Here is a 14,264-nt window from a genome sequence, read left to right as displayed (position 1 = left end):
CATCACACAGCAAACCTCAAGCTCAAGGGAAAGGTAAACCCTTAAAACAAACTGTCCGTTCATTTCTTGGTTTGCCATGGGCACAGGAAAGTTATGTGGGTCAGCTTACAGACAACTGCTGCATGTCAGTTTGCACTCACAGTTGAGTTGGTCACCGGGTCACAATAAGGCACAGAGATGTCCCCAAGATCACGCTGTGTGTGTTTGGCTGGAGCTCATTAGTTCCCAACTCCTGAACTGTGAGATCACCCTCTGTTCCCTAGGACTTTGTGGAGGAGTGCTCACATTTTTTGTGTCATTGGCCAGAAACACCATTTCTGGGGACAGAAAATGACAGGGAAAAAGCTACTTAAACAAAGCAAGATCAGGAATAAAATTAAATAAGACTTTCTAAAAAATAAAAAAAAGAAGGAATGAAGGTAAATAATAATAAAAAAGGGACCAAAACACATTACGACTTATAAAGATATTTCTATCTTGACGACTCCTTTTATAGAGTAAATTAAGGTCTTTACATTATACAATAATTACAGTATATATCTATATATTTATATATTAGAGCTGTCTATATATATATGTCCATAAGGAAGATCCTGGTTTTCTTTTCACAACTACTGAGCTGACCGACATTTCAAAACTATGTACCGCAGATTGCTGGGCCATCAAATCCAACAGTGTACAACAATTTCATTCTTTTGTTTTCCTAAACGGCTGCAAGATTCAGCGCCAGCCCCCTCTGTCAATATGTGCATACAATTCACATTGAGGCGACATATGCCTCAACCAATATCCAATGCCAAGGTGCTCAATAAGCAATCATTGTATTCATTTTTGGTATATTCCTTTTGCAGCACTCTCAGCAGCATGACATACGCGACTACTAATGAACAAATAAAATGCATCCATTTAAAAAAGTTTTTAAATGGAGGAGCAGCCTGCACTGGGGTGGTACACTGACGATCCGCTAAGTGTCCAAGCCCTGGGAGCACTGCACAGCAGGCTCTCCCTAGAAGGGTATTCCGCCAGAAAGCAGCAGCTAGCACAAGACAGGAAAAACCAGCACACAGTGCTCCGCTGAACTAGTACCTAAAATATATTGTGTGTTTTCAATTGTTAAGTTAGTTGGGTTAGTGTGGCAAATATATATATAACAAAATCATACATAGTGTTGTTTTACATTGATAGTTGCCCTGTTTGATATGGTTATTCTTGTAGACATATTTCCAACAAAGAGAAGCGAGCATGCTACCAAGTTCCATATAAATTCTATTGAGATACCCCTCACACTGGGTGAGAAAAAAAGCCTTTGTTTTTTTTTTAAAGACCTCTTACTCACCAACCTAGTTGGTGGCATGCTTCATCATTGTGGTCCCACCTTCGACACCTGGTTATAGCTGAGCTGTTTTCTTTTAAAATATTTTTTAATCTCAGATGAGAAAAAGAGGTGAATTAGGTTGCCATTATTAAAGTACACCACACCGGTGGGTAACCCAAAAGACAATTTTTATTCACAGATTTTCTCATCCAAGATAATAAAACCCTCTAAAAAAAACGATCTGCTGTACCCAAGTGTCGAAGCGCACCCTTGATGCGCTAGGTGTCTCGGGTGGGACCCCTATGATGAAGTATGTCACCATCTAGGTTGGTCGGTGAGGAGTCTTTTAATAAAACCTAAAGGCATTTCTTCAACCCATTGTGAGGGGCATCGGAAAAGAAATAATAAAGAACTTGGCAGCGTGCTCACTTCTTTTTGTTGGAAATATTGGTACGGGAAGGTGAGCGACCTCTTACTTCTCCCGCTCTCGTTTGTTACCCTTTTTTATTCTCGTTACAGCCATGCACTTGAAAATGCTGTTTTAGAGTCACCCAAGAGAGTATGAGGGTTCATATCATAGACGGTCCCTGCAGGAGACAGGTTTGGTGGTTGATGTACAGTCACTCTCAAGCGGGGCATATAGCCACCTCAAGGCATGTGTGGTGGTTCACATGTAGACACACAGTAGGGTATAGTGGTTTATCTCAAACAGTCACTACAGGAAACGGCTACTGAGGTTCATGTACGGTCACTCTCTGGCAGGGTACTCAGCCACATCCAAGATAGGCAGACAACTACCCTCAAATGGGTTGGACATCTAGAGCTGGTGGTTCACCAGGTGTTTGACAGGGCAACATGTCCACCCCGTTATGAGCAAAACTAATAACATTGTAGGAAGAGCTCCCACAACTCATATCAATGTAATACAGCGGCTATATGACTGCCAAACGTGCATGCCTCGTTTTGACTCCCTCCGGCTAAGAATGGGTGAATAAATATACTAAAATATTTTTTCATGTTTTGAAGGAACAGTGGATCAAGGAATAATGAAGGTGGTAAAACTATACACTGCTCAGTCTGCAAGGATGGTATGACCCTTGCAGGACATCACCTATCCTGTGCAGCCTTAATCGGTCCAGGCACTAGCTTTGGTTAACACGTTCATGTAACTCTTGATGTTTGCTGGGAACAGCCCAATACGAAAACAAACTAGTAAAAACATTCAGAATAAAAAAATAATCTGACATTGGCATTAAAACGTCAATGCTTTTAAAACGCCAATGCTTTTAAAGACGTTTTAAAATAAAATAATCCCATTTCTAAATATTCCTATCTCTGGTGGGCTTGTACCCCAAAGAAGCCTGTATTTACAACCGAATCAAACAGTAACCTCTGGAAAACGTGAAAACACCGATTAATAACAAGAAAGTTAATCCTTTTCTAAACTTCCACAAACATTAAAATAACTTGTACCTGTGAAAGAACACCAGAACGTTCTGGGATGCCTGGGACTACTTAGAGACTGTAGAAGCCAAAGCATGTGCAACTCAAGCCTTTCAACCTATGACTGCAGAAAATGGCCTCTCCCAGCGACTGTAGGACAAGCTGCTCTCCTGTTCATGCAGCACATCCGTTACATACGGCACCTCTGTTTACCTTGCAACAGACCCTCATCCGCAGTATGGACTGGGCCTCCTGTCGATGTAGTACATGCTGCTCCTGGTACTGCACTATGGGTCGCTCAGCCTGTGCAATGTCCTGGAACCATCCCTATAATTGGGTAAAGGTCACTATTCTGCTTGGGAGCTGTAATACCAAGACCACAGGTTTTCAGCAATCATAGTGTGCAAATTATGCTTTATAAAAGGTTACTGGCTATAATCTTCCCGCACAAAGTCGCTCTTAGCGCGGGGCTGTTTTTGATATCGCAGCCTGAAACCAAAGTTCTTGGATATGGTTAGAGTTGATTAACACCAGCTCCTCCACTCAGGTTTAAACCCTACCAAGAGGTTTCAGATGCATGCGAGATCCCACAAGTCACAAAGAAAGGGGCTAGAGCAGGAACTGCAGCCAAACAGAGAAAGGCATAGCCTCCCATTCCATTCAATGACATCTGGGCAAGCCTCTTATTTAACTACGCCCATAAAAAGTCAACATTTGGAACTCAGCTTCCTTTTTCTTTTAAACAAATAAATAACGTCTGATAAGAAAGGATTCTTTCAAAGATGTCTGCGTTGCCAAAGATGATGGGTGCAGCAAAGTGGCCAATGTTCACTACTGGGATGCTGGATCAATTTCTTCATGTTGATGCAGCTCTTTAACGTCATCATCTGGAGCTGGCTCTGCTGGAGAACAGGCACTGGTGGTGCTACTGTCCGCTAACTGGCCCTCAATCTGCGTCCATGAGTTCATAGATTCATGCACCGTGATGGTGTGCTCCTCCATCTGCCGCTGAAGGCTGTCCATCTCCTGCCTGGTTAGAAGAGGAAAGAACAATATATGAGAGCAGAAAATATATCAGACACTTTGGGATCTAATTTATAATTTTTTAGAAGTCTGGTTTAAAGTTCAAACAACTGTACCACCTGTAAGTTCGAGTTATTAGTTGAGAAGGAAGCGAGTCCTTCACACATATTAGTTCTGCAATTGTCTTATTCCTAAGAAGCAAGTATCCATTGACCCACTCAACTATCAGGGTAGCAAAGCAGAGCAGTCCAAGGCCTACTCAGAGGAGGTGGTGTGGGCTAGCAATCCCAATTCGCTAGCATGCAACAACATTTTACAAATTATTACCCAGTCGATCTCTCTCACACACACACACACATCTGCATGCACCCCCCCCCCTAAATAATGTGCATTAAACTACTAATATGAACATTAGGTAGATGGAAGTACTTTGGTGACCCCCTCATATCACATTACCCTCATAGTTCGTTCGGAACCCCATAGTCACAATACGCCCCACCTACATCAGATGCAACATGGCAATACAAGGGGGTGACATTTTAAAAAAGAGAGGCCAATTGGCTTTGTCAGGGTGCTATCACTTTTTAAAAAGCAACCACAGCTTGTTTCAGCTTTGCAATGCCAATCAATAAGGACATAATTAATAATCGATATTTCTTATAAGGGTAAACAGTGATTGTATAATATCAATGTTATCAATAAAGGATTTTGACAGCAAAAACATATGGGTCAGAATATATCCTTAGCAACATTAGACTGACAATGCAGTGACAAGAACAGCTATAAAGGGACCCCACACTCCTGCAGAAGCTTTAGCTCAAGGAGTTATTGAAACAGAGGCAAACCTCCTTGGAACTGGGTCAATCACTGTTTACTGCTCCCCACCAGAAAGATGAAAGGCCTCCCCACACAAAAGGGCAGAGTAATTAACTAGGCCCAGTAAGGGGGTCAAACACAGACAGCGCAAAAATAAATAAATAATCAGAAGTGAAAAATTCTGGTAGGCTAAATGGGCAGATCCCATCTGCTAGACCACGCAAATAAATAGCACTTTTAAGGCTTGATGATTGCAGTCAAGCGAACCAGTTGTGCGCATTAAGAAGGATAGTCCTTTGTCCACGTGTAGCTCAATGTGCGCTTTAAGGCAGATACTATCTGTAATCCGTTTTCTGTTCAATTCCAGCAAGAATATATACAGGAATCCAAAACTTAACTCCTGGGTGAGATTAAAGCAGTGGTGACTAGAAGCCAATGCGTCTGTACTCACTTGAGCTGCATCAGGCAACTGTTCAGGTTCTTCAAAGGTTCTTTGCTAACAGCCGTGGGAGGTTTCAGCAGCTCCTCCAGTAGAGAGGCTGGGACAGGGCAGTCCGGGATCTTCACAGGGGTCATGGGATTGGATGTGTTACTCTCACCCTTCAACTCTTTCCTCTGTGTGAAAAGCAAACAATATCATGGTCAGAGGTATTGGTTGCAAGAGGTACAGTGTGCCAGGAAATGCAGACATAAGGCAAGGATAGGTTGGAGTAAGGGTGCCGGACTGGATGCGAAAGGGACACACGCTGTGTGAGGCCGGAGCCAGGAAGGGAGTGAAAGTGAGACAGGCTCTGAGAGGTGGATGGGTGCAACCAGTTGAGGCAGGTGAATCATGTAATCTGAGGCACGGGAGGCGAACCTCCATGCTGGCGGAGGAAAAGAAGACGGGTGAGCAAAGGCAAAGATAGCAAAACGATTAAGATGGGTCTAACTAGACCAACCAGGTAAGGATACCCAACCAGCAAAGCCAGTGTGGTTCAAGATTTATGCAGGTAAACAATGCCAATAAATCCAACTAGTAAGAGCAGTAGAGGTTTGCATGTTGTGTTTGTAAGTTTGACCCGTCATAACCTACCATGTGCTGTCGATGGGCCACATTCTCCACTGAAGTAACCGTCTGGCTTCAGGGGTACCCTTTAAAATGACATAAGGCATGCATGTGCCCAGTGACTGCAAACACTGCCTCTACAGACTCTGGCCCTGTAACTAACAGTACAGCCTACTTACTTGGTGGCAGAAGCCCGAGGGCTCTCTTTATTTCCCACCGGCCTCAAAATGTAACTCTGAAGTGAGATAGACCTGCCAAATCCTGATGCATAATATGACCCCTCTACAGCACTTTCCCTTTATGGGCATACTCGGGACTGCTCCCTCCTCTAGCAACACCACCACCTTTATGGGACCACTCAGGGGGAATGACTTGCCCCTTTCATGAGCACAGCCATGATAGCACCCCTCTGACAGGGCTTGGGTATGGATCCCCTTAGATCCTCTGCAGGAGCACAAACTCTTGACAACGCTGAAGGACCGCAATGTGCTTGCCCCTTCTCTTGTGCCTGGTGTGCCAGGGTGTGATTGCTCCCTCTCTTTAATACAGTTCCTTTGCACCCCATTCACAGACTGCAAGTTTGGCTTCCTTTTTCCCCCCAAGCTGCACCCTGATGGTACCTTCTTTGGCTTGCTGTGCTTCAGGCCTAGCTTCAGCTGTTGGTTCTGCTGCAGTAGTGTTTTCATGCTGTTCTTCAGCTCTGTCACTTTCGCCTGCAGCATAAACTTGTCCTTCTGTGTCATGGACAGGTCATCTCGTACCATCTCTAGCTCACCTTTGATATTCTGGAAAGGACAATTAAGAAAGAAAAAAAAAACAACTGAGCTCGGTACCACTGCAGAAACAAATGAACTGGAACGCAGGAACATGAAAAGCAAAATCCTAAAACTGTAGGAAGGAAAGTGAGCAGAGAAATGGCAAACGAGGCAACATTTTGAATTTAAATCCTGGAAATACTGAAGAACTGTGCAGCCCACATGTCCAACCTGAGCAGCTCGAATGCAAGCACAGTGGAGTCAACAAATGGCAGGTGCACCTACACGGCTAATAAATTGTACATAAAATAATACATGTAGTACATCTAAAATGCTTAGCTATATACTGGACATGACACACCTCTACCTGATGCCCTACGTTCATCGGAGGATATGTTCAAATGTCAGAGGTCTGGGTGACCTCTCCACTGGTTAAGATGGTGGGCACAATTAAGTTGTTGATTAGGGGGTTTCCCCACTGACCGAGAGCCATCCAGTACCACACAAAGTTGAAATCATATTTTCTAAGGAATAACTATAACCACAATGTTTTTTTACCACCTTTTCCCTTTCCTTCCAGGACTCGTTCCCAGATACTAGATCTGTCTGCCACGCTTCGAAGTACACAGAAGCTACCTAGAAGATATAGACACTGCTGATATCAGCCAACCACCTTAACATACCTCTAATTTATAATAGACTAGTACTGCTACCTACCACTCACAGCCCACCTCAATATGCCGTCAATAGTGACTGTGGTAGGGCGCAGTTAAATATCTTGGTATTTGGCTTTGCAGGAACACAGATGATCTGTCAAAACATAACTATGGTAAACTGCTTGACTGGTTTGATGAGAGGCTAGCTGGATGGTTGCGGCTCCCATTGTCGCTTACGGGTGCTTGGCCATTGTTAAAATGGTCATCCTACCAAAATTCTTGTACCAGTTTCCAAATCAGCTGCTCCCCTCATCTCTCGGCTTCCCTGGGCAGCTCTGTTTGCGCCTCAGATAAATTGCATGGCCGGGAGCGCAGCTGCATATTGCCTGGGAGACGTTGAAACTCCCCTTTGAGCAGGGCGGTCTCAGAGCCCTTGACCTGGATCTCTATTACTATTGCACCCAGGCCCAATTTGCACACTACTGGATATTTCTGACCCCGTTCATGGCGCGTACAGATCCCTAGCGCAATTGGGCAGTCGCCTGCCCATTGAAGATGGCCATATTTAAGACCATGGTGAGCCTCTGGAACGCAAAAACACGGTGGCATGACGGTGTGGGTGTGGGATGCGTTACGCCACAGAGCTGGATTAGATCACCTTTATGCTCCTTCGGTGCCCGTCACTGCACACCCCTTACTGACAATTACATCAGATCCTGGTACCTGTGTAAGACTGCGCATACCTGGACTTGCGTCCATGCGGGCACTATTTCCCAACAATACATTTATCTCAGCACAGGACAGGACACCCTCCAGGCCTGCGCTTCTACGTTCCTTGACACCTACACATATTTCCAAGTATGTACTGCTATGCATACATTATTTGCAGAGTTCTCAAAAGCCCCGACATTTCAGGTATTAGAAACGTTCATCAATACCACTCACAAGTCTGTACGCCAACATGCAACGCACTGCATCGGTGCGCATACCTAACAGTAATGCAGCATGGGATGCAGATCTAACGTCTTCATTAACAGATGCTCAATGGCAGTACTGCTACACACAGTCCTGGGCATTATCCCCAAACTATCGACTTGGACTCATACACTTTAAATTTCTGCATCTTCTGTACTGCACCCTGGCAAGGTTGCACAAAATGGGGCTGAGAGGCGACTCTAGATGTGGTAGGTTCTGAGCTCCAGCCGTATAGTTTCTGCACCCCTTCCAGACATGCCCGGGTGTTGCCACATATTGGGTGGAGATTTTTGATGTGTGACATTTTGCGCCTCTTGCTTGAGTGTTCTCCCATTGTAGCACTATTGGCATTTGTGAAGGAGGTACCTTCGGACAGGCGCAAACAGGTTGCACTCATGTTGCTGCTAGCTAAAAGCAGGGCTGCTTTGAGGTGGGGGTGGAGCACCCTGCTCTGAGTGACGGGCTGGCTTAAGGTTGCTGCCTATCGCCATGAGCAGCTTACGAGGTATTGAAAACTCATGCTGGTGCGTTCACGACCCAGAGATGTATGGGCCCCACTGGGGGATTACTTGCATAGCCATACACCAGCTGAGCCTTGAGATGGCGGATCGGTGTAATTAACTTACACTGAGCCATAGAGTATATGTAGGGCCCTGCCGCTGGATTGACTAACCCCCCTGACAGGGGCCAAGGGTGCACTTTAGCCTACTGTAGCCAGATGCAATTTGTGCACCTATACCGATACAGCGGACAATACCGATTGTTTTTTATGTATTGTATTGTGTTATGGTTAAACCTCTGCACTTAGGGTGTTTCTCCCACCTGTGGGACGGATTGGCATGATGTATTCGTAAGCGATGTTCCTAGTACACAAGACTGTGTTCATTGGAGGTACACTGCATACCACATGGAAATACCTTATTGAGTTGCTCCTGACCTAAAGATGGCAACAATACGGCTTTCATAAATGCTGGATATAAATGTATGCATGTACATGTGTATCGGATGCCTAATGTATATAGCATGCCAACGCTTACTGTCTTATGCCAAGATAAGATTGTGTATGCAGTCATTAAATTAATTTTTTTTAAAGTGACTGTGGTTCACTTATGCTTGCCTTTCAATCTCCACCTCTCTCAGATTTGGACATTATACTGCAGCCAGAAAAACTGTCTTTTTGAAATGAAAAACTCTCCTAATGCCACTGTAAACCCGTCCCTCCTGCGGACCTTTGAAGAACAAAACACGAAAGATGCATTTTATCGAAACTTTAGCCAGTTAGCTGGAGACAGTAGCTCTATTCTCACTCTCTTTCCTGCCGTCTCTAAAACCTTTTATCAAGCCTGTGCAGACAATCGTACTCAGAAGAAAGTTCCAGCTACAGTGCAAAGAAAGTTCTCAGCTCAGCAACTGAAATTTTCTACAATGGGTTAATCTACAACTAGGACCGAAGGAAAGGTCTCAGGGACGTTGATTGCCAGTGAGTCTGCCGCTGATAACCAATAAATGGTTACAGTTCCTCTTTAAAAGATTCTGTTGAGCCTCCAGCACTGAAATGAGAAGGATTGCATCAGGCATTGAAAAAATCCTATTGAATAAAAATAATACCCAATAGAGACAACACACACACAAACTCAACACTGCGAGAGAAAAAGACTGAATAGTAAAATAGCATATATGGATTATAAAAAGGAATAAATGGAAAAACCATGGGGAACTAATAGGTTAAAATAGAGGCAAGGCATAAGTTTGATTTTCTGCGAGACATTACAGCAGTAACGATTGCACTGGAAAAGAGCAGACACTGGACAACTGTTTGGCATTTATAATACCGTTAGCGAGGTGACCAATGTATGGTGCACAACAATGTAAATGGTATTTATAACAATGTATTCTGAGTGGTAAATGCTCACAACAAGTACATAAGCATTTTCTCTCACTGCAGTAGGTGGGCCACATACCTGCAGTAACGACTGGACACCTTCGAGCTCCCTCTGACTGCGCTGCTCGGACATGTCAAACTGCTGACGAAGGGACTGAATTTCTCGCTCCTTTTGTTCCACCTCCCACTTCAGATCTTCAACCTTCAGGAAGACAAACACGTGTGGAGATCATTTTGGAGAAACTATACTAACCTGTCGGCCGACCTTATGTGGTGGCTGACACCACTGCTTGGCGACTTGGGCGTGGGACAGGTTGCATACTTGTGCCTGCCTGACCTGCCTGTACCCGTCCAGTATCCCCATGAGTGGTTACTCATGGTTCCCATCGGCGGTGGGCAATGGAATTCGTCCTTGGCTTACTAGTCTACAGTTAAGGTTACACACAAAATAATTTCTCTAAATGCAACACATACTCCCACAAAACAGCCAATGTTTTTACATATTTCAGATTCTGAGCCGCCCTCTGGGCACTGCATGAATGATGCTTTCTCTACTGTCCCCCTCCCTCCCTCCCCCCTCCCCCCACGCTTCCTGTCCTAGACACAGTACTAACAAATTCATCCTGTTTGCATACCCAAGGCCCACCTCAGTTGGGAACAGGAACATGCTCCACCATTTACTGACGCTAACTGGTGGCATGTTTCAGACTTACCAAAGCTCTCTCTCCTAAATATAGACTGTGCCTGCTGCATGCTAAGTTTCTTCACAGAATGTATTGCACTTCTGCTTTGATGTATCGTGGTCTGTCTGACAATGCACGGTGCGGGGTCGATAATGCTACTTTTATCCACCCAGCATGGGAGTGCTCCAATTACTGATTTGTGTCCTCCAAGGACCCCATTGATTGCCCTCTTGGGCTATGTCAAGGATGTCTCCAGCAGGGTTCTGCACCTCACTGCTATGTTGTTACTCACAGCCAAGCATAGGTTTGCGATTCATTGGGGGAGTCGCCTCAGCTTCGTCTGGATAAGAGGTAGAGAGATGTGACCTACTAATAGGAACAACTCGCTGCATACTGGGAGTTGATGCCCCAGGGCTCCTGCCCAGTAGGCATTTGGTAAACCTTCCCAACTTTCCTCTCCTTACTCAGCGCACCCAGACATGCTAGCCCACCCCATCCACTTCAAGAGGAGCTCTTTCCCCTAAATCCTGACATGTGCCAACCTTGCTGACTGCTTCCCACTTTGGGGATTCATGGGGCATTGTCAGCCTTGAGGGTCACAGGACTACCTAGCTGCAGAGGCTTGGTGTACGCGTACAGTCAATGTATTGTGGGTTTTCTGTGCTGCTGTTCCCTTTCGCTTCTTTTATGGGATTTGATGTCATTGCTTGACTCTGCTTGTTCCTCTCTCTGATTTTCCTTTTTGGGTCACATTTTCTTACTTTATTTGCTATGCTATGTGCACATCACTGTAAAATTTTAATGAATACATTTTAAAAGCTGGACAACTTTACCTTCTCCTAGTAAAAAACATAATTAATGAGGGAAGAAAAATAACAACAGAAGAGAGGAGAAAAGGAAGCAAAGTAGAGAAAGAAGAAGATTAAAGCAGCAAATTAAAGAGGAAGGATGGAAGGCAGGAAAGAGGTGAGGGTAAAACTGGAGAAAGAAATAGAGAAAAACAGATATGGCAGGAAAAATGGAAAAGGAGAAGGAAGAATTGTAGAAAGAAAGATGGAAAGCAGATCAAAAGAAAAAGAAAGGGAAAGAACAAAAGAAAAAGAAAGAAAAGGAGAGAAAAATGAGAAAACTAGGGAAAGAAATGAGAAAATAATGAAACTGCACCAATAGAGTAGGAAAATAGAAAGATAAAAATACATAGGAAGAAAAAAGAGAAAGAAATAGAAAAAAAAGGAAAGGAAAGAATTAGAGGATGAAAGAAATTTGAAGAAAGAAAGAAGGAAAAACAGAGAAAGTGAGAAAGGTGAGAAAAAGAAACCAAGAAAGGAGAAAAAAAGGAAACAAAGAAAAAAATTATATTTTTTCCTACAGAAGAGGGTAACCTGAACTGCCTCGCACTGCAGCTAGGGCTTCACAGAAACAGATATACTGTTTTAGAGCACTGCTTAGCTGGTGGGCAACTAAATATTCTCAAACCAGCTGGCCGGGATATTAACATGTTAGAGCTACTAGCAGCTTGCGATAGACCCTGCTTTAGATCCGATCCCACAAAGAAAATATCACAGTAGGCCAGAGTTACTTACATTTCCTTTAAGAGGATCCTTGAGAGTTGTTTGTATCCCTTTACTCACCACCACTAACTAAAGGTTCAAGAGCCTTACCTCCTGGTTCACAGTCGGGTTCTTGTTGAGTTGTTCATCTAGCTGCTTCTGCAGCACTTGTAGCTGTGATCTAGCCTCTGCCAGCTCCTGCTGAAACTGAGCAAGCTCCTGAGAGTGTTGCCCATCCTGAGCCCTGGAACACACAACCACACTTCAAATATAGACACTGGACTGCCCGGCAATAATCACTCTTTGCATCGTTTTTATTTGAAACAAAAAGTCCATTATACGTGAAGCACTTAAGATAGTTGTGGATTCACCAAAATACCAGAGTTTTTTTGCTAATGTGGGTAATTGGAGCTGATGTTTTAGAAAAAGTTTAATTTTATGTTTATCTCAGGATGGTATTAGCTTTAATATGTCCTCTTTAGCATATTGCACAACAAAGAGCATGATGAATAGCTCACAGTCTTAAATTTCTATAATGTCATGGTAAAAACTCTTTTTCCCTATTTCTTGATGGGTTATGAAGCCAAGATCCCCACCTTAGTGTCTGGTTCCATTAGAAAGATGTCCGTTTTTAAATACAGTAGAAAGAAAAGTACTAAAGGCAATGAATAATTAGGAATACCAGTTGAGTGCAGGCCTTACATTTAGAACTTGAATTTACTTGCATATTTTTTAGGTATTGTGGGAGATTGCTCATTGGGGCTTTCATATATAATACGCACTCCCTAATTCTCTTAGGCTGAAATTACAGGTGGGCAATACATTTCCAATCCTTGCGTAAACTACTGCTTGTGCAGGAATTGGAATTCCAAGTAATGAGATTACGGCATCTAGTAATAATCAGTTTGTGATTAACTCTGCACTCTAGCAATTTAACTCCGTTCAATTTAGGGATTCAATGTGATGCTGCATTTCAGAGTTTGAACTTGGAACAGGAGTTATTTACTTTACTCAGTAAATACCTCACTCCGGGTGTTGGCAAGTAAATATTTCAAGCCCTCCGCCTGCTTGTGATCAGGCCGAGGAGAATATTGAAGATATAAATCATGTTAGAGTGATCTTCTCATATTTATCAAAAAGCTGAAGATTGCCCTTCAGTGAGTTTACTGTACGGTAAAACAAATCAACATGGGGATAAAATGGTTGGATCTAGAGCATGGGCACTCCCGGGGGTCAAACAGTATGGCCTGTGGTGTGACTGAGGTCAGCATTGATGCCAGCAGGGTGAAGTTCAGGTGGGGGTGTAAGTTGGGTATAGAGGAAGTGATGCATGTACATGGTGTGGACTGTGAGTTATGGAGGTATTCTGCAGGTTTCATTCCACCATACTGCCGCTAAATTGAAGCCCCTAGTTTATATAAATTTGACAATGCTATATGTTACTGTATCTCACTTGCTATCCTCTACTACACCATGGAGTAAGCATTCTTTGCTTGATATTACTTTCTTTAATGAGTCAAAAAACTTGATTCCTGAACTGGAATGAAGTAGAATCTTAACCCCACAATATCTGTATCCTTTAATCTCATCTTTAAACATTAGGAGAGCTTAGAAACTGGCTCTGTTAAGGTAGCGTGTGCTATAAAAAGTCCTTGACAAATCCTCCCAAGAAGTTGCTCAATTCACTGAGGAGCTCAGACACAAACACCCAACCTCCACCACAAGATGTGATCCAGTGGGCACGTTTTATAGCCAGGGCACTAATAAACTTGATGTTTCATACTGGCTTTACTATTTTGCCAAATATGTTGGTTGTGAGTGCTCGTTAAAAAGTCTGCTTAGGTTGCACACTACAATGGCACACTACAATGGCTTTTCTTTACTGAGAGTAGTTCTTGAGGCTGACCAGTTGTAGTTTAATGAGCAAGATGGAAGCCATGAAACAAGAAGACAAGGTTTCTATTGCTCCAAGTTGTGTGCTCTTTGGCATTCACTTTTTGAACATGTTTCGCTGATTATTATTTTTTTTACACAGAGATCGGATAAAAGTAAATCAACCTTAACATTGGTAGTAAGTCTATGATAAAAAAAACAGGACTGTTACCCAGCAATCATTTA

At 43.4% G+C, this 14,264-nt stretch overlaps 1 protein-coding gene across 2 annotated transcripts in view; it reads right to left on the bottom strand.

The window, feature by feature from the left end:
• Positions 1-456: 456 nt before the first annotated feature.
• Positions 457-14,264, bottom strand: part of GOLGA3 (golgin A3) — a 244,995-nt gene continuing 231,187 nt past the window's right edge. For both annotated transcript variants that reach the window (XM_086942740.1, XM_086942739.1), the window contains exons 20-24: positions 12,258-12,390; positions 9,993-10,115; positions 6,266-6,430; positions 5,049-5,212; positions 457-3,788 (exon numbers count right to left, since the gene is read on the bottom strand). In XM_086942740.1, the coding sequence (XP_086798866.1) occupies positions 3,590-3,788; positions 5,049-5,212; positions 6,266-6,430; positions 9,993-10,115; positions 12,258-12,390 (784 nt within the window). In that variant the 3' untranslated portion in view covers positions 457-3,589. The remainder of the gene's footprint in view (positions 3,789-5,048; positions 5,213-6,265; positions 6,431-9,992; positions 10,116-12,257; positions 12,391-14,264) is intronic.

This window comes from Lissotriton vulgaris, chromosome 11, assembly GCF_964263255.1.
Source record: "Lissotriton vulgaris chromosome 11, aLisVul1.2, whole genome shotgun sequence".
Taxonomy (NCBI): Eukaryota; Metazoa; Chordata; class Amphibia; order Caudata; family Salamandridae; genus Lissotriton; species Lissotriton vulgaris.
The sequence above is the reverse complement of the archived record's forward strand: the minus strand, read 5'-3'. Positions and strand labels throughout refer to the sequence as shown.